This window comes from Perna viridis, chromosome 2 (assembly GCF_037379345.1).
Source record: "Perna viridis isolate PV_CMFRI_1.1 ecotype Kerala chromosome 2, ASM3737934v1, whole genome shotgun sequence".
NCBI classification, from domain to species: Eukaryota; Metazoa; Mollusca; class Bivalvia; order Mytilida; family Mytilidae; genus Perna; species Perna viridis.
Window position 1 is genome coordinate 25,849,497 of NC_142446.1, and position 21,787 is coordinate 25,871,283.

At 32.2% G+C, this 21,787-nt stretch overlaps 1 protein-coding gene across 1 annotated transcript; it reads left to right on the forward strand.

Moving 5' to 3' along the window:
• Nucleotides 1-11: 11 nt before the first annotated feature.
• On the forward strand, nt 12-20,831 carry LOC148624242 (elongation factor 1-gamma-like). Its single transcript, XM_088566841.1, has 11 exons — nt 12-39; nt 163-312; nt 1,753-1,816; nt 3,726-3,868; nt 5,582-5,725; nt 6,412-6,541; nt 7,698-7,816; nt 10,711-10,787; nt 16,429-16,601; nt 19,248-19,372; nt 20,615-20,831. Exons 1-11 carry the CDS (start codon nt 28-30, stop codon nt 20,765-20,767), a joined length of 1,290 nt encoding a protein of 429 aa, XP_088422967.1. The 5' UTR covers nt 12-27; the 3' UTR covers nt 20,768-20,831.
• Nucleotides 20,832-21,787: the final 956 nt, after the last annotated feature.

Below are 21,787 nucleotides of genomic sequence, written 5' to 3' on the forward strand. Positions count from 1 at the left end.
CATGCAACTTCCTTTTTAGTCGGTGCAATGGCAGCTGGGGTAAAGGATATTACTAATACGTGGAATCAAATTAATATCTCCGCAATCTTAACCATTTTAATAAAGATTTTATTCTGAATTTCTTAAATGATATGTTATCGATATGTACTTCATCTTTTGTAGACTCTTTACACCTACCCTGACAATTTTAGAGCATTTAAAGCTCAAATCGCTGCTCAGTTTAGTGGAACTGATATTAAGTTAGCAAGTGGATTCAAGTTTGGCGAGACTAACCAGAGCAAAGATTTCTTGTCCAAATTCCCATTAGGAAAAGTGAGTTCTCAGTTATAAATCATAAATATATCGTGTACGACTGATGCTAGTTCACTTTGGTCTACAGAGTACTGTGCATACTAGCGATGCAGGGGAGGACTTCTGATACTCCTCTTTAAAAGTGGATACGAGTAATGTACCACAAGAGCTTGAAATCTAATAAATTTGTGTTGTAATAATCACCATACTATAGTACTATAATATGGTTCATTTTCTCTAGAAGCTTCTTGACTGACTTGAATTTGAATGTTCGTGTGTGCAATAATCGCCATGCTTCACAGCATTTGACCTAGTAACCCTTTTCTGTTTTTATAAGGAAATTCACATGTCAGGTTTGGGGTTAGAATTAAGTGCCATACATAAGAATTGTGGCACCAGTGTTCCACTCTTAATCTATTTTTGTGAACTGCTTAAGTAGACTTTCTTGTTGACACCTACCTTGATTTATTTAGGATTTGTTTTTTGATGCATGTCTTTCAGTGCAGGAAGCATTATGGTATTCTGGTGGCCATCCATCCATATTTCCCAATACAAAAATATTGCCATTTGTGAATTAAATCCTTCTTTTTATAAGACTTAAGAGTTCCCATTTGTTTTTTTTATAAATTTGATATTTTGTGTTCAGTCTTCAGACTTTAGATTGGGAACAAGGCCAGAAATCAAAGATGATTAGGGATATACCCCACCATTTTGGGCACTACCTCTTATATGGTTTAAAGCATAAATTATACCCCATATTATTAGGAATTACCCGGTCTATCCATCTGTCTGTCCATATTTCATGTAATTGCAACTCCTCCTAAACCTCTCAAGAAAAACCATGAATTATACCCAGTATAATTAAGAATCACCCTGTCTATCGATCTGTCTGTCAACATTCCTTACAAGTGCAACTCCTAAACCTCTCGAGAGATTTTGATGAAATTTTATAGGAAGGTTAGGTATCATATGTAGATGTGCATGAAGTAATATAATTACTTTTGGGGGACCCCAAAGGGAGATAATCCATTATACAGGTTATACATGTTAAAACATTGAACAATATAAGTGCAATTCCTCCTAAACTGCTCAAAGGATTTTGATGTCAATTTACAGGAAGGTTGGGTTTCACATGTAGATGTGCATGAAGGAATTTAATTACTTTCCATGATGCCAAAAGTAGATAACCCAACAAGTGTTTTTTCATAAGTCCATTTGAGGCAGGAGTGGGGGTATTCTCTAGTTTCCTTAAGAATGTGTTCATTTCAAAAAGCACACATTGATTGTTGAATGTTAACTTTTATTTGGATATTTCCTTTGGAATCTTACATGAAAAAAACTTGGACACTGTTATACCATTTCTGCTTTGAATCATATATTAGCAGGTCAGTTTGATTATTAAATGTATTTAACAAAAAGACTTACAAATTTGTTTTTATTACATTGTACTTTATGTTCTAGGTACCAGCATTTGTATCATCAAAAGGGGATTGTATATTTGAAAGCAATGCCATTGCATACTATTGTAAGTATTACAGAGCAAATACACTCCGGCTGTTATTCTGCAATATGATTTTATACTAACATTAAGATATATGAAGATGCCAGTTCATTTGCTTTTCAAGACTATTCAGTAATTCTCCCAGGTAGTTTGCTTTTGACTTGAAATGGACATAATCAAGGATTGGAAAGAATTTTTTTGGTAATATAACTATTGTCCCTTACTTGACCACCTGAATTGGCCATAACAAATCCACAATATGCAAAATGCTATGAATAAAGCTGCACATTATAAGCTGTAAATGTAGTTTTTGTAGATAATGGGGAACATGCCTAATAGAATGGAATTCATTTGAATGTATTCTAGAGATATTGCTAAGAATGTATTTTAAAGTACATTTTGTTTATAAAAGACTTTGAAGATTAGTTTTTTCAAATTTTATTAAATAAAAACCAAGAAGAATGGTTGAAAGACAAGCTCAAAGTATTATGTTCATGTTAATTGATTTCTAGATTTCAAATTATATCTTTAAAATCAACACAAAAATTTGATGTGAAGTTTTTAAAATTTAGATGGCATAAGAGAATTTTAAGAAAATATATTGGGTCAATAACCATGCAATATAGGCTTAGATACTTCTCTGTCATTAGTTGTATTAAGTACATGATGTGTATATCATTATCTTTACTTAAAGAACAGAGATTGCACCAATGTAAAAAGATTAGTGCTATAATTTGATTTTAACCATCTCACATTAGCCCTTCTTTCTATCATTTGATGGGTAGTCACAAATAACTTTTATCTCAAAGTAGAAGGGGAAATCTATAATGTTTATTATTGAATCACCATTATTAAATATTAGCTATGGAAATGGCAACAAAATGATACAGACTCTCATTTAGGTGGAACTTGTGGCAAATGATATCATAATGTCCTTTTCCTGGCTGATTGGTATATGGGTATTCATGACAGACGTCAGTGCATCAGAATGAATTTATATATGCCAGTGGTACATGGTCTACCCAACTATACCCTACCCAATAAAGCTGGGAGTGTATAATGTATTTTGATGTGGACTTCTGTCTACCACCTGTTAGTTCTCTTTGTCATCACATTTCCTCTATTATTATTGAAAAGAATATTATGTAATTTGGAATGTAGCATGAACAAAATATGTAGTTGTGCATATTACCAGCTATTCGATCCCTCAAATTGTTTTGTGTTGTGCCCCTTTACAATTATATTCCTGAAATGCACTACTGAAACATCTTTTTAGTAAAATCCTTCAAATCATACAGTCAAGAGTTGCCAAATTGTTTTTATGTGCATCATAATTTATGAAAATTTCTTAATCTTACACTGACCCCTCTTTGATGTGGTTTGCACGGGGTATATGAGGATGCTTTAATTCTTTCATTGTGATCATCTATGGTTAAAAAGTGTAAAGGTTCAGTATAAGTCAAAAGTAACACCTTCTGACCGAAAGACTTTCAGAAATAGTTTAAATAATGCTCTGAACACTCACTGTCCAAAACAGTAGTTGTGATCTCTTAAAAAACCCAGATGTACTTGGATGTAGGGGCTCACCATAATTGAAAATGATAATGAGAAGTAATTTTGCAAGGATTTAGATGTCCTCAAGATAAGATGAATTTAGAAAATGCTTGTGTGAAAACTTATTTGTGTACAGTTGAGTATACTAGTTTATTTAAGTTGAAAGTCAACTCTGGCAAATTTCTACCCAAAAAGATGTAAGAAAATTTTTCAACTATCATTGAAGTCATCTAAAAAATAGTGCTCATTGAAATGTGTCATTTAAAATTGGGATTATTAAGACCAAAGATAAACAATATCTCTGTATTGCTACTAAAGGAAAAAAGTTTGTCTACTATTATGTTAACTTAAAAAAAACTTGTTAATTTATTGCTTACAGTGGGGAATCCACAACTGAGAGGCACATCAGATAAAGATGCATCTTTAGTCTTGCAGTGGATAAATTTTGGTGACAATGAAATTCTGCCATCTGCATGTACCTGGGTTTATCCATGTCTTGGAATTGTTCAGTATAACAAACAGGTAAAAGTGTGGAAATTTGAAGGTAGTACGATATTAACTTGCTCTGAAATATGTCTTGTGACCCCCCCCCCCCCCCCCTCACCTGGCCAAAGGCTATGTGAGCTATTGCCATCTCTTGGTGTCCGTCGTCGTCGTTAACAATTATACAAAACTCTTCTCCTCTGAAACTACTTGACTAATTAGAACCAAACTTGGTATGAATGTTCCTTGGGGTATCCTGCATAGAACTTTTGTGGGGATTTTTGATTCGTCAAAAAACATGGCCACCGTTACTAAAAATAGAACATAGGGGTCAGACAGTAGTTTTTCACATATATCTCCTAAACCATTAGGTTTAGCTGAATTATGACGTGGGTAAAAATGTTCAGCATGATTAGATCTATCTCTGGTCAAATTTTGGTTTTAATCCGTTAAGCCATGTTGGAGTTATTGCCCTTTTTCAACGATTTTTGCTATTTTTAATGTTATTTCTTTCAAAAATCTTCTCCTCTGACACTACTCAACCAATTGAAACCAAATTTGGTATTAATGTTCCTTAGGTTACCCTGCATAGAACTGATGTGGGAATTTTTGATTCGTCGAAAAAAACATGGCCACTGTTACTAAAAATAGAACATAGGGTCAGACAGTAGTTTTTCACATATATCTCCAAAACTGTTAGGTTTATCCAAATTCTTTCAATAGCTGAAGTGATCCATATTATTAGGACTACAAAAGTATTCAGACTCCATGTAAGAGTTATTGCCCTTGAAAGGTGAAAAATGACTTTTTTTAAAATAGCTTTCAGTCCATATCTTGAAAACAATGATAGATTAAAAGAAACTTTCAATTGTTGAAAAGATCTTGTAATAGTCCTACCAAAGACTTCTTGAGTCCAAATTGTTGGACAAGTTCTTGTTTAATTAATTGCCTTTGAAAGGCAAAATTTAATAATTGAGCGTTTCAGGCTCCTGGGAGCCCCTTGTTATGGGTAGGTAGAGTGAGAGGATACTAACTTAATTTTAATTTTGCCCTTTTGAAACAAGGGACCAGAAACATTCCTGATGTTCAGGCAATAACTTAGTTGTATTGATCATCTTGAAATTTATCACAGTCAGGTACATTAAAATCCCAGATAGTAATTACATAATTCTGTTAATGTTTGTGGTAAATGTGTCAAAGATTGACAATATTCCAGCTACTTTATCATTTTTGAGCACTCAGGCTACAGTAAGCCAATATTTTAAAATCTGGCACTCTGCTTATTCCATCTTCCGAAGCATTAACAGTTGTTGTATGTGGCATTTGGGTTTTACCATCACTTTTCAACATAGAAATAGCAATAGTGCCTGGATCCATTCTGAATTCGCAAATTTTGACCTGCCAGAACTTTTATTCATAATCAAGAAAATGAAAATGGAAATCATTATTCTCTACATGTTACTTCCGCTTGTAATTAATTAAACTTTTGTCTCAATGAGTTTGTGTTTGGATCTGCAACAACCAAAAATACATAAATTCTTTATTTTTAACAAAAAAGCTTTATTTGGGAATAATTTTACTCAAAATGATAGTGTTCAATGTTATTTTCCATTGACATACAAACTATTAATTTAAGTACCCAACAAAATGCCTTTTTTCCTCTCGTATTTGTTCTTTGATGCAAATTTGTTTTCCGATAGATAACCTGTAAAGTTCATGTATCAAACTTTCATGTCATTATCTCTCTTACAGGAAACTGAAAAGGCAAGAGAACAGATCAAGAAAGCACTCTCAGTTCTGAACAACTATTTACTTACCCGCACATATTTAGTTGGAGAACGTATTACGCAAGCAGACATAAGTTTAGCATGCAACATGCTTTCCTTATACAAATATGTACGCTTTTATTTTTAAGACAAAAGAATCTTTACAGTAATCTTAAAATGATACAACAGTAAACAATAATGCAACCTTCATCAAAGGCATGTTTGTTTTATACGGACAAATGTGTAAGAACTGGAGGAATATTAACATTTCATCAATTCAAGTTGGAAATGGAAATGACTCCTATTTCTTTCCACATTTGGTGCATAACATTTTAGACATTGACAATTGCATATACCATATTTCTGCCATAATTACTGCTTTTGAACATTGCTGATTCGTTCTAGAGAAATTGTTCTTGGGCTTTTTAACCCACCGTTGCACCTGGTCCATGCTCCCAGTTTTTAGTGGAGTCCAAGTTGCGCATTTGCTTTTGTTACTTTGTATGTATGATTTTAGTTACTTTATGTTCTTTGTTGTGTATGTCTGTTTTCCATGTCTGGTCTTTGTCCCTGGATTACATTCTTTTGATTACCGCTATAACCTTGGTTCTCTTGATTACTCTATCAAAAATCATGACTGGTGAAATCTGATTGGCTGATTAAAAAGGTCATCAGAACAGAAGGTGGAAGGGAGAGTTGTTAGATAATACATGCAGGGATTGAAAGGAACAACTGATGGATCCAATTTTAATCAGATAGTTACAAATCCAATAAACCTATTGAACTAAGAATTAAAATATGACTTAATGCTTTCAGGTTTTGGACCCCAAATTCAGAGAACCATTTCCAAATGTCAACAGATGGTTCACCACAGTAGTAAATCAACCACAATTCAAGAAAGTTGTTGGAGATTTTAAATTCTGTGAGAAGATGGCTGAGTTTGATTGTGAGTTGGTAGAATATGCATACAGAACAAAAATGGTTTTGAAAGCAGTTGAGCAGTCCTATATGATACAAATTTAAAAAAAGACATAGGGACTGTTTTTGTAAGGGGTGATTTTTTTGGGTTGAATACCCAAGACAGAAAAAAAATTGTAATTTGCACATTATTGCTTGGTGCAAGTATCATTGCTTTTCTTGTATGGTTCATTTTCTGTGTTGTATTTGTTCCTTAACCATGAATGTTAAGTTCACAGTTCTTCTCATTGTTTCCTTGGTTTGTTCTACTTCAAGTTCTACTTTAACAATAACTTCTCTAAAGTATTGCTTCAAGAAAATACTTGTGAACAAAAAAAAATCTCGCATAGCGAAAACATATGTGACCTAGGTCAATATTTCCTTTGTCTAAACCTATCAAATATTGGACAGAATAAGATATTTCAAAGAAGTATTGGCCTGTTGCCTGAAATGGAGATTCTATTTTTAGCACAATTTGAATAAAATATCAGCTATTGGACGCAAACAGGTAAAAGACAAATTCATTTAGATAATTCAGTTATATTTAGTATTGGCTGGAGCATGGGTCTCTGAGCTCATTTATAATATAAATGATATCTTGGTAAATTTTTGCTGACAAGCAATAACAAAATGTATTAACCAATTGTATTATTTAGTTTACACTCAGCTGTATGTAGACCTAGTATAAAATAAATAAAAATAAACTTTATGTGTGTCATTTTGATGCAATGTGAGGTAAAGAAATTTTCCAAGCAGTACTTTAGATTGGTATTAGCCTTCTCTTGACCTTTGACTGTGTGCATTAGTAAAATTGTGCATGAGTGATCAAGCATAAAGATAAGCATTAGAGGGACTGGTGTATCATACACTGATGTCCCAACTCTTTGTTATTATAAGATAGTTTCTTTTATATCTGTTTTTCCTCATGGCAAAATGTGCTACTCTTGTTTGTAGATTGTCATATTGAAAGTGAGGATAAAATAATTTTGGAACTCCGAGTCTTTGCTAACATCATTGTCTTTAAGGTCTACATGTTCCAAACAACATATTCAGATAAACCAATATTCCCTTGAAGGTTTTTATGTGAAATATATAAATATGAATAAGGGATTTAAATAATGAAAAGTTTATTTGAAATTATGCAGCAAAGAAGTACCAGGAGCTTCATGGCAAAGGTGATGGTGGAAAGAAAGACAAAAAGAAGGAAGAAAAGAAACAAGACAAACCAAAACAGCAACCTCAGGCAAAGAAAGAGAAACCCAAGGTATCATTAATTACATCTTTTCTGTTCGACATTTTATATAACCATCAATTTTGATGGGGCATATTGTGGTATATTACTGTCCGTCATCAACAAGAAATCCAAAACACTTTAAGCCTTTTAAATAAAACTTTTGTTAATTATTGATTATTTCAATTTTACATTAATTTCGAAGATTCGGTTTTTGAGATTTTGATCCTTCAGCTGTTCACCTTCCACATTAGAAAGAGACTCCCTTAAAATCCATGAATAATTTGGAACTTTCTGCAAAAATGTAAGATTTTTGGATAAAATTACTATGTTTTCTGTGATAAATACAAAATAATTGAATTTTTACATAAGAATATTCCTCATGAGATCATGTCTAGGGGAGAGAATCTTCCAAGTGAACTGTTCATATATTTTTTTTACATTGATACACATATATCTTAAAATCAATGTAAAAAATTAGTACAGTCGACTCCACTTAATCACATATCGCTTTATTGCATATTTCGGTTATTAGCATAATTTTCTCCTGCACAAAACCATTTCCTATTATTCTGTTAGGGAAAAAATCGCTTATTTGCATAGGCCTTGGAGGTGCATTTTGGTTTATTGCATAGAGAATTTTGCCTCGTCCAGGTAAAAACAGGTTTTCCCAAATTCTATTTTAAGCCTTCGGGTCATAAATATGTCAATCATATTTATTGTTGTAAAAACTAGATTATCATCAATCAGGAGGTGCTAATAATGGATTAAAAAAATCATGGACATAAAAGACTAATATAAATGATTTCTAATTACATTAAAATAAACAAGCCCCTAGGTGAACAATGACTTCTGAGGACATGCCGAACATCACCTTATGATGTGGCTTGAGGTTCGGCTTGGGGTATTTTTTGTCCCTATTTAAATTCTTCCGACTACAAATGATTATCAATGTAAATTTAATTTTTTTTAATGAGCTGAACAGTTTTGAGTGAGCTTGGGTTACAAGGCATAAATATTATACGAAAAAATTAAAAGTCATTCAAATTCAGTACAATGTCTAATGAAATTCAACTACCCTAAGGTGCCCCATACTATCCACACTTCATAGGAATATATCGAGGTCAATGACGCGTATAATACACAACTATCAGTGTACAATGAACAGAGGAATAAAAACACACAGACCATTTCAAAAGCCCACAAACTGCAAACATTGATGAATATTACACTGAATCCTGGCTGAAATATGAAATATGGGATTTGCTTTCGTAGAAAGGTCAGGAAATTACTTGACTATTTATAGATGAGAAACACGTGGTTTTACTTATAAATACACACAACGTAAATTACTTATAAATACACACAACGTAAAGAAGGTCAATAAACAAGACAAACACAATATATATTATTATTTATTGATAACGAACAATACAATGAGAAGGTCTATAACAATTAAATACCAGATCAGAAATGTTGAACAGTGATATCCCTGGTTGATCCACAGTATCGTCGTCTTACCTGAACTCACACTTCCGGTAAAATCGTAATTTCGGTTATATGAATAGCCCGGTTATTTGCATAATTTTTACTGGCAAAAAGCTATGCAATTAAGCGGAATCCACTGTATTCAGTTTCGATATTTAAGAAAGAAAAAAGTTCAATATATATGGGAAATGTAAATTTATGATAACAGTTTTATTTTACACTATATAATATTTGTAATGGACTGAGTGTGCTTCTATTTTCATAATAATCAAAAACCTCTAGTGTTGACAGCACTTTGATTGAGTTAGAGGATTATTTGCATGTCAAAAAAAGAGGTTTGTTGGGTTGTTTTTCTGTTTTCATGATCTAACTGAAAATCTCTTTCAGCAAATGCCACAAAACTTGGAAGTAATCTTTTTATCCATGGTCATAGACTCCCTTTCATTTCTATAAAATTTTGTTTTTGATTTTTGGCACTTTTTAATATAAAAAAAAGGGGGGAGGTTTTTATATGTCCATCGAAGATGGGTATATTATGGTATACTGTTGTCTGTCCGTCCTCACTTTGGACAATAAGTCAAAAACGATTTCACCAACTTTCATGAAACTTTGGTGAATTGTTCATATCTATTGACGTAAGCTCCCTTTCGATTTTAATAAATTTCAAATTTTTGTACTTTAAAAGAGGGAGAATTTCATGATTTCGCACAATTACTCAAAAACACTTTCACTAACTTTTATTAAACTTTGGTGAATTGTTCATATCAATTGAAGTAAGCTCCTTTCCAATTTGTATAAATGTCAAATTTATACATTTCCATGTTATAAGTTATACTCTTTGAAAAAAAAAGCCGGAAACGGCCAAGGAAAACTTATTCATTGAAAAATCATTTAAAACAGACCATTTGTTTTGATGATAGACTAATATAGAAGGTACTTAGTAACCTTGTCAGAAAAGTGTGTTTTAAACAAGACAGAAATGTATGGGTGAAAAATCCAGAAAACAAACCTAGTTAAACTTGAGGTAGCCTTGATAATGCCAAATTATTTGTGTATTTTTTGTTTACTTTTTTTATGGGGGAGGGTATTTGACAGGTCCCACAGTATTTCTAGTTGATCATATAAATTCATTAAAAGCATAAGAATAAGTTAAAAGGGCAGCGGGCGTATCATGCGCTTTAAGCACAGCTCTTTGTTATTTTCATATTAAGCTGATGGGCGTATCATGTGCTCTGTATTCTGTGATATCTTGAAATAAGTTGGTGGATCTTAATAAAGGTCCAACTTGAATTGATTTTTGTGGCAATGAGATTATTTTTTACCATTTTGAGGATGAATATGGTCCAAAAAATGTGCCTGTTTCCTGCTACCAAGGCAAAAAATTTCAGGTTGCTGGCAGTGTCATTTAATGTTAAATTACATACCCTATATTTACATAGAAAGAAGAAGAAGAAGAAGATGATGGTTTTCCAAAAGAGAAAGAACAGAAAGACCCATTTGGCCAGCTACCAAGAGGGTAATGACTTTTTTTGTTCAGCAGAATATATGTCTAGTTTTGTTCAATCTGACATTTTTATTAGCTTTAAACAGTAATTAATAGAGAGGAAACTTAGAAAAGCATGAAACGGCACAAATGGTTGTAAGTTATTGATTTGAAAACTTCAGTTTTTGGCAAATTTTTGGATGACCTAAATTAAGTCCATTTGGCTACCTTTGTCCTCTACTAGAATCAATTAACTGTTGGTTCAGGAATCTTTCAAAAAAGAAAACTTTTTAGATGTTGAATGGTAGCATTTAAGTCATAAATGCTATGTCTAGAAGTCCAGTTGTGTTTGTGACATGGGCATATGCACCGTTTTGCAGTTAAAAAAGTAACATAAGAGATACTACATATAAGTGCATTTACCTGCCTTGAAACTGCACCATTCAGCATCATATTTTTGTCATACACATCAAGTACATTTCCAGTGTTCCAGCTAGGATTTCAAAAGGGGAGGTTGCTGGGTCCTAAAAAAAGGGAACAATTGTATTGTCAAAGAGGACATGCTAAGTGAAATACAAAAGTGTACATAAAAGGTTTACAGTAATACATGTGAACAGACTTGATTATTTTAAGTAAATGGGTAAGTTTATAAAATAAAGAAATGGACAGAGCTTCATGACACTTCTTTGTTAAATTTAACATGTAAATATTGTTTAATATGATCTGTTTCATCTTGTTTCTATGACCACATTTCACCCTTTTGACTTGAGAAGACACCTGTGTACCTCTGATTTAGTAAGATGCAATACAGCAGAGTACTCTTTAAATGTTAAATTATATATTTTCTATACTTTGATTTGACTTACATTAGGCCATTTATGTTCAAATAGTCAATTTATGGATGTTTTTATAGCTGAATAGGGTCAAGATTTTGAATAGGGAGTTTTTCTAGTGTTAGCAATTAAACAGAAAGGATGGACAATGAAGAAGTCTATCGATGCTCCTCTTTAGATGTGTTCAACCAGAGCTTCTTTACATATATTGCATACCACAAGGTAAAATGTAAAAGATATTCAAGATCGCTGCTACCAAATTTTCAAAATCATTGAAAAATAAAGGAATAGTGTTTGTTTTAACTATTGCAAAGGAAACTTTTGGAAACTATGGTACTGATGAAAGTACGGAAAATGTAAAAAAGATTGAAAATTGGAAGGGATGTAACTGACATTTTGAATAAACAATCAAGTGCAATTTTTTAATTTGTATTCACACGTAGTTCTAAAAAAAATTAGGCCTGTTTAATTACATGATTTGTCAGATCAGTTGGTCAATAGAAATTTATCATGAACAAATGATTGGCCCTCCATGAAGTTGTGGTAGATCCAATGGGGATCCATTTTATTCTTGTCCACCATCCCTTATCAGCTGATTGCTCCTCATTGATTACTAACCTGTAGGGTTCTCAGTAAGTGCCAGCGACCGGTGATTTCACCTTCTACTTTGACATTTGTGCTGGCTATTTTGTTGCTAAAAAAAATTAAATAGAAAAAAAAATGTTTGATTATTTCACATTTCATACATAAAAAATTGCATCAGAAACCTTTGATCGTTGTGTTTATTGTAATGCAGATTAGTTTCCTTGATAACTTAATTTGTTTTGTTGTGATCATTAGTACAAATAAAGAAACGTTAATGGTGGTTAATTTGGTGCTTTTGTAATGGACGTGATCCTTTTTTTTCAAACGCAGTACTGATTCCGTATCACAGATTCCGTATGTGGGAAGTTTCAGAATCAATTCAGTGCTTGATTCGGGCCTGAGGGCCCTCAATGGTGCCACCTACTTTTAATTTTCTTCCACCTACTTTAAAACTTATTGAGAACCCTGTACCAGTCATTAAACAATTTTTATCTGTAAAGACAGCAATTAATCCCTTTTTGGCCATGTGAGCTATTGCCATCTTTTGGTGTCCATTGCCGTTGTCATTAACAATTTTTCAAAACTCTTCTTCTCTGGTAAGACAGAGCTCATGCTGCTGGGTGATTCGGGCAAAATAGTCGCCCAAGAGTTGCTCACTTTGCCCTCAGACGACACCAAAAGTGAAGTGAAGTCGCTCTGTCATTTTCAGACATTGCCCATTATCAGTACTGTACTCCGTCTTTTAGCAGTATTTTGACCAATGTTATATTTCTTCCAATAACAATTCAAACAAAAATGGCGCCCGTTCAAGAAAATAAATTGTAAAAATTTTCGAAATCTATCGAATTATCGGGTACAAGCAAGTATTTTAATCAGAGTTTTGGATCAAACGTTTAAGACAGTATAGGAATGAACATTCTTTAATTCATCTTACGATAATTTATGTTTTACTGTACATAATTCATTACGAAACGTCCAAATTTGTTGTGCGGGCTTTGGATTAATTAGTATAGGTCAGATTGATAATTTGGTAGAAAACCTGTAGCATTTCTTTTGATCTTCATGTTTCATGACAGAACATTAAATTCCCCATTTTTTAAGCTTGAGACAAATTCGTACCGACCGCTACAATATGTAAATAAAGTTTCAGTCTTGATTTGTCAGTAATAAATATTTAACATTATTAATACTCTTGGTCAACTTATATCAAGAGACTGGATATTTTGAACATGAAACCATTATGGATTATTTGGGATCAGGGAAAAAAACAACAAAATGAAAATTTCAACAGAATGTCACTGCCTGAAATTTTCTATTCCAGTGCTGCTTAAAAGACAAAATCAATAGACAAATACAATGCAAGAAGCTTTGATTTGCCCAATCATATATTAATTTTGTTGAATAAATTTGGTAAGGGGTAGAGGTATAGATTAGAAATTCAATTTCATGAAGATATGATAACAGTCAATCATTCAGTCAGTAAGCTGATTTCATATTGTCCAAAATATTAATTTAGTTACTTACATATGTAAGTAAGCTTAAAGAAAAAGTAACATTTATCTCAAAAGAAACTGAATATATGAAAATGCTTTTATTGTGTGCATGTTAGTAACATATAACACATATATTTTTAAAAAGCATTAGTTAATAACGTGCATACACATTCACTTCTCCCTGTTCATCCCAACTTCTCCCTAGTGTCTCTCTGAAAGAGAAGTCACTTCTTCCTGTTTATCTCATGTAGCTTGAGCCTTGGTAAGAATGATCTTTAGGGTATATTGCACAGAACTGATGTGGGGATATAGAGGTCAGACAATAGTTTTTCGCATATATCTCCAAAACCGTAAGGGTTAGCCAATTTATGACAATAATAAAAGTGTTCAGCATGATGAGATCATGAGATCAGTCTGTGGTCAAATTTTTGTTTTGATCTGTGAAGCCTTGTTGGAGTTACTGTCCTTTTTCAATGTTTTTCCCCCTATTTCTAATGTTATTATTTTCAAAAACCTTCCCCTCTTAAACTACAAGACCAATTAGAACCAAACTTAATATAAATGTTCCTTAGTGTGTTCTACCTAGAATTGATATGGGGATTTTTGATCAGTTGAAAAACATTGCCGTTGTTACTAAAAATAGAACATATGGGTCAGACAGAAGTTTTTCTCCTATATCTCTGAAATGGCTAGAAATGATCTTAATTATAAGGCCTACAAAAGTTTGCAAGGTATCAGAGTGTAGGATGACTCCGTATTGCCCTTGAAAGGTGAAAAAATGATCAGCAGGATCATCAATATATTAGTCAGGAAATCAGCACTAGCTAAATGCAATTTTTACATGGGTTTTGGTGAGTTGGCTATAGGAGGTTTTATACATTTTTAGCTGTATAGGCTAAAAACCACTAATTCCACTTCCCATAGGCTTCTATGCTAATTTCACAATATTCAATGGCTTCTCTGGACTTTACCTTAACTTTAACCTGCAGATGACTATATATCAGCATGATTCTACATATGTCAGCTCACAATCCTCAGAGTGGCATGTGGGGTTAGCAGACTTGCAGTGCAGTACTGGTCACCGGAAGTGAAGGGTCTATAAATAGCATGGGAAATCCCAGTGTTTTCACAAGATAGGGGTATATTTAAAAATCATTATGGAGATTAGGCTTCACATCACAAGAAGCAAAATGCACCTATAAAATGTACAGAAATGTTTTTCCTTTCAGAAACTGTTTAAATTTTTAAAATAAGATGAGAACTTTTTTCACAGCACTATGAGGAACAGGGGTAATTTCTGCGTAGGACTATTTTTGCGTACGTTCCAAATGCTCATTGGTTGAATTGGTGGTCTGTAACCTAAAGAGTCACTTTTTGTCTTAGAAAAAATAAATAACTATACAGGTATCTTCCTACACACATACTGAATGCATTTGCAAAGTTTCAGTGAAATGTGACAAGCACTTTTTTAAATATTTGATTTTTAAATATAGGGTAACCAAGTTGTGCGAGCAAAAAAGTGAAAATATTCTACCATACTGAAATGCATTAAATATTTGCAAAGAACTTTTTCTGACTTTTCAAATAAAAAATATCAATCACAACTTGTTTTTTAACAATATTAATGAAGAAATAGTTTTAAAAGTAATCATTTTCTGAGAAATTGGTCTATTTTTAAAAATTTATTTCTGACATGCCTCCCCCTTTTTCTTGATCCCATGTCAAAAATCCTAAATCTTTAAATTTTCACAAAAGGTGATATAGTTGGCTTTAAATTTGTAAATACAGTGTTTTCACATTAAAACATGACCAGTAAAGGGCACCTAAAGCAAAAAAAGTGCTCAATAATGGATTTTCCATGTTGCCATAGGGGAATGCTTATATGGCCTTAACCGCAGTAATGAAAGTGAGTTTTTCCTCATTTCTAACCTAATTTTTGCTCAAATCTACACAAAACTTGATTTCAAGTGCTTATTACTACCATATTTAGGTAAATATAGCCCTCAAAGTTTAATATTTGATATTTTTACTAAATTTTCTACACTTTTTACAAGATAGGACATAAAAATCAGCCAAAAAGACCAATTTTCCATAATTTGGACCTATAACTTAAAAAAATGCATATTTTGAAGGATTTTTGTAGTGTTTTCCTCTCATGGCAAAGTTAACAAGATCTTCAAGTAGTTTAAAGCTATTTCAAGAAACTTTTCATTTTGCCATGGCTTCATCTTAAGGCTAAAAACCACTAATTCCACTTCCCATAGGCTTCTATGCTAATTTCACAATATTCAATGGCTTCTCTGGACTTTACCTTAACTTTAACCTGCAGATGACTATATATCAGCATGATTCTACATATGTCAGCTCACAATCCTCAGAGTGGCATGTGGGGTTAGCAGACTTGCAGTGCAGTACTGGTCACCGGAAGTGAAGGGTCTATAAATAGCATGGGAAATCCCAGTGTTTTCACAAGATAGGGGTATATTTAAAAATCATTATGGAGATTAGGCTTCACATCACAAGAAGCAAAATGCACCTATAAAATGTACAGAAATGTTTTTCCTTTCAGAAACTGTTTAAATTTTTAAAATAAGATGAGAACTTTTTTCACAGCACTATGAGGAACAGGGGTAATTTCTGCGTAGGACTATTTTTGCGTACGTTCCAAATGCTCATTGGTTGAATTGGTGGTCTGTAACCTATAAGAGAACGATTATGTCCTTTTTGCAATTTTTGTACTTGTATTACTTTCTTTTCTTGCAGGAACTTCAATATGGATGAGTTCAAACGTGAATATTCCAATAAAGACACTATTAAGGAAGCTTTGCCATATTTTTGGAAAAATTTTGAAAAGGACAATTATTCTATATGGTTCTGTAATTACAAATATAATGATGAATTGACAAGGATATTTATGACATGCAATTTGGTTGGAGGTAAGACTAATGAGCATTAAAACATATGGCATGAAAGTTTTTATTAATTTATTTACAAAAAATGTATAAATTTAATCAGTATTACATCAGATTAGAAGTTATATGTCTAAATTATAGGTCTTAGAACCTAAATTTGTGTTTCAATCTTTTTAATTACATGTTGTCGACAATGTTCATGCAATCATTAAGGAATATATTCGCTTTATATCCAATTGGGCCCTGAAAATAAGCGTGGTCAAATCAACACAGATATTGTCTCAAGATTTGACAAAATGTTTAGTTCGTAGCTAATTTGTTCAGACCAAATTATCATCTACAAACTTAAGGAGGTAGACCTAGGGTAAGGGACACAACTCTTAAAGCTCATTGGAACGTTTGTATTCAGCATCTTACATCAATCTTGTGTAAGCATCTAAATAACTTGGATTCATTTTATTGTGCTTCAAATGAAAGCTTGAGAGGCTTTAGTGAAATTGAATACAATACAAACATATCACTGGTTTCATGAGTTATGTCCCTTACCCTGGGTCTACCTCCTTAAAAGAAATTAGAAAGTTGAATGAAGAAAGGTACATACTTTGTAACGTCCTTTTGATCTGTATATATTGTAGCAGTTTGTTTATCTTTTTGTTTGGGTTTAGTGATCTTTTTTACACAAAAATATTGCAATAATTCTGTTCAGTCACTAAGCTAACAATTTCAATAGATAACTGTTTTGAACAAATATACCCCTTTGATCTAATGTAAGTCATTCAATTCTTTCATATGAAAATAATACAAAGTCATTTGCAATGAAATCTGATTTTTGTACCTTCTGTAAAAGCTTTTGAGCATGTATATTTTCACTTTCAGTGTATAAAAAAATTTCAACTGAATATGTTATTGCAAAGAATATATATGAATTATTCATTAGACAACGATATACTGTAAAATGCTATTTTTTATGTGTAGGCCAAACCACAAATTCACCAAAATTGGTATCCACAAATTTGAAGTACTTTCACAGTATTTGTTGAGTCTCATGTTGTTGGTTTGGTACAATGAGGCCCAAAACATTTATTAAATTTGGTAAAAATTAAACTAAGTATTCTTCAACATGTATTTTGTAAATACACTAAACATAAGATTGTTTACATGAGACTTTAATGTCCACCATTGATTACACTCATATCATAACTTCTTAAAGGAGATGTGACACAAAAATTTATTTTTTTTTCAATTTTTGGTTTATTTGATTTATTACACCTAATATATATTTTCAAAATGCTCCTTGTAGTCACTTGTGTCGTTTAATTGAAGATAAATAGATTCAAAATCGACGATGACCCAAACCATACAAATTTTAATTAGCCATGTGGTCATGTGACTGGTACATCATTGGTTCTTAATTTATAGATTGAGTGGTTGAAATGCGTGTTGCTTCTGCATTTTTTACATGATTTCTACAACTGAGAGTGAACAAATTGAAAGTTTTGGTTTGACAGGGAATATATACTTACACTTGTATCAATTTAAACCACCTCAAGAAGAAAATGACAATGTCAGAAATATTAAACTATTACAGGTATGAAGACTACTACCCACAGTGAGAGTCACCACTTCTGATTGTAGATTAGATAGAAATATTTCATTATGTTCTGTCATATAAGATTGAACTTTTTACATAAGAAAATTAATTCATCTTCTAAGATTTAAACTGTTCCAATTTTGATCTTCAATGGAAATATTGATTTCACTCCTTGTTTACGGAACATTAGCCCTGACAAGTGTACCCGTAACAGGGAGTGTAATATAAGTCCCTGCAAGTACAGAGGATAATATAAACATATTTTATATTAGATAATTTAATTTGATAACTCGAGGGTTTTGTGCTGAAGCTTCTTCGTTTTCTAAATCTTCTTTGCTAATATTAAATATTTTAACTGACATATAAAAAATATTGTCTGTACCAGAAAATTAAGCTCCCTTAAACTCACTTAGAGTCACCTATTATATACTGTGTATCGTGTCAAATTCTCCATGTAAATTGTTTTATTTCAAAATCCTTAAGACAAAAGAAATTTACACCTGGGTCTACACCTGTGTCTTGGGTTGCCAAACCATGTAAAGACAAAAGTAGCTGGCCACACTATCTCTTGTTCATAATTAAGTCTACCAGGCTTGTCTATTAATATAAGGTTAATTAATTTTTTTCTGGCACTTGTACACTATTTTAATGTACCCAAAATGGAGATTGAGAACCAATGACATAACACTTTTATATATGGTAATTGAGCATTACTTCCAGTTTTTATTTATGCACATTAATTAGGTTGTCATGAAACACATACAAATCATTCTAACTTTATTTTGTGCTAACCTGATGAGAAAACATTTGTTACATTCGTATCTAAACAAACTATAGTATTTATAAACATAAACGTTTATAAAATGATATTTTTTGTCTCGTGTCTCCTTTAAGAGCTCATTGGAATTATTGTTCTTTGAACATTAATTAAATTAGAAGATAACAGTTCAACTGTTGTGACCTTTGATGTATCAAAACAGGCCTTGTTAAGCATTTAACTACAGAAATTTATGATTTATGTATCATGCATCTTTTTTTTGTTGTTGTCAGTTGACAAACGAATCGTTATGTATTCTCAGGGTTTTACCAAAGAATTGACAAGATGAGAAAAAATGCCTTCGGTAGTATGTGTGTATTTGGAGAAGACAATAACAACAGTATTTCTGGTATATGGTTCTGGAAAGGACAAGACCTTGCCTTCAAGGTATTTTAAAGTTATTTATTATTTATAGTTCATAGCTAAATGTAAAAACAGAAGAAAAAGGTTTGGATTCTTTTAATGAAATTTTATGCAGAAATGGAAATTTGAAAAGATCAAGTATGCTTATAGTAAACAATTGAAAATGAAAAAATTGAAGCCCTTTTCTATGTATAAAGATTTTCATTTTTTGTCCCCTTTCGGCAAATGCTGAAGGGGACTTAGGTTTGCACTCCGTCCGTCAGTCACACTTGGTTTTCCGGACTTTCTTTTGTAATGCCTCATTCAATTGATTTCATATTTTGTATATAGTCTTATCATGACAAGTTACAAGTTAAGTTCGAATGACATGATGGTTGAACGATTTTTACAGAAGTTAAGGCCCTTGGACATAAAAAATTTCATGAAATTTTATGTTTTTTGGATATTTTTTTTGTAATGCTTCATCCAATTGATTTCATATTTGGGATATAGTCTTATCATGACAAGTTACAAGTTAAGTTTGAATGACCTTACGGTTGAATGATTTTTACGGAAGTTATGGCCCTTTGACAGAAAATTTCATGAAATTTTATGTTTTCTGGACTTCTTTTGTAATGCCTCATCCAATTGATTTCATATTTGGTATATAGTCTTATCATGACAAGTTACAAGTTAAGTTCGAATGATGTTACGGTTGAATGATTTTTACAAAAGTTGTGTCTCTTGGACATAGAAAATTTCATATAATTTTGTTTTCCAGACTTTTCTTTGTAATGCCTCTTCCAATTGATTTCATATTTGTTAGCTAGTCTTATCATGATAAGTTACAAATTAAATTTAAATATTATTGGGGCAAAATGGTTTATATGGAACTTATGGCCCTTTTACATAGAAAATTACGTAAAATTTTATGTTTCATCATTTTGATGCAAATTGTTGCTGTCATTCTAGAGTTATTTGCCCTTTAATTCATAATACAGTTTTTTTTTCAACTTTCCAGGTGATAGAAAGAGAATGTCTTTATGCAGTTTTCTGTAATGCAAAAATGTTATTATCTGCTATAAAATGAAGCTCAGGTTTGATTTTGATGGAATTTGCTTTTGCTGTTCAAGAGTTATTTTCTCTTGATTGTTAAAAAATAACACATCCATTGTTAGTTCACATATATATATAAAAAAAAATCTCATACAGGCAATGAGTTCAAAGGCATCAGCAATACTGTCAGAATGCTTGTTTTAATTAGATATGGAACTTTTTTGTTTTTAGCTAAGTCCTGACTGGCAGATAGATTATGAGTCCTATGATTGGAAAAAATTGGATCCCACCTCAGCAGAGACAAAAAAAATGGTCCAGGAATACTTTGCATGGGAAGGTGACTTTGGTGGTAAAAAGTTCAACCAAGGGAAGATCTTTAAGTGACATCATCTATTTATTAAATGTTATTATGCTGATGTATGTGATAATGAATGAAGACAGAAACAAATGTGTTCTGGTTTGATTGCCGTCCAAAAGAAATCATGTTTTTGTCAATGAAATAGTGGGTACAGGATGTTCTAACAATTTTTATATCCTCCTGCAAACAATGTTTGGGGGTATATTAGTTTCACCCTGTCCGTCTGTCCAAACTAAGCAGCTTGCACTGTTGAACATGGGGATGGGGGTTTTCCAGCTAAACTTGGTCTCTGCTTGATTAATGTTCATCTGAAGTCAATATCTAGGACACTCTTTAATGAAATGTTTTCATTCATAGTTTTAATAATACATTAAATTTAGCATTGAAACATTGCTAAATGCATTTTCATATGTATTAAACACAAGTCAAACATAGGAAAAAATGTTTTATAACTTCTGTAAAACAGCAGACATTGTATTTCTAGTTTTAGTCTGAGTTGCTCATTTACTTAAGTTACTTTGTATGTATTATTTTAGTTATTTTGTGTTCCTTGTTCTGTATATCTATTTCCATGTCTGGTCTTGGTTCCCTTGATTACTCCATAAAACATGAACAACAAAAATGTAAACAACATATTTTAGAATAAATCTACAGCTGTTAAAAACAAGATTTGAAGTCTTAAATTCATAAAGCCTTGTTCCTAAATGTACTATACAGTGCAAGCTAGCATTAATTTTCTTTACAAAATTGCCATTTATTTGAATTTGGGTGAATGAAGATATTGTATGCCATGATCTAGCTAAATACCAAAACAAACATAGATATTAAAATTTTCATTCAAATTTGGCTATTTGTCACAAATTGTTACTAGCTTGCACTGCACTAGATATTTAGCCTACAGCATATTTGCATTTCTGAACAAAAATCTTTTCGGGTAAAAATACATTTATTTTAAAATTTGATGTTTACACTTCTGTTGTTGGCAAAATATGGCTTCAGTAACATGTTTTGTGTAGGAAGGAATTATGCATATGTAGAATAATGTA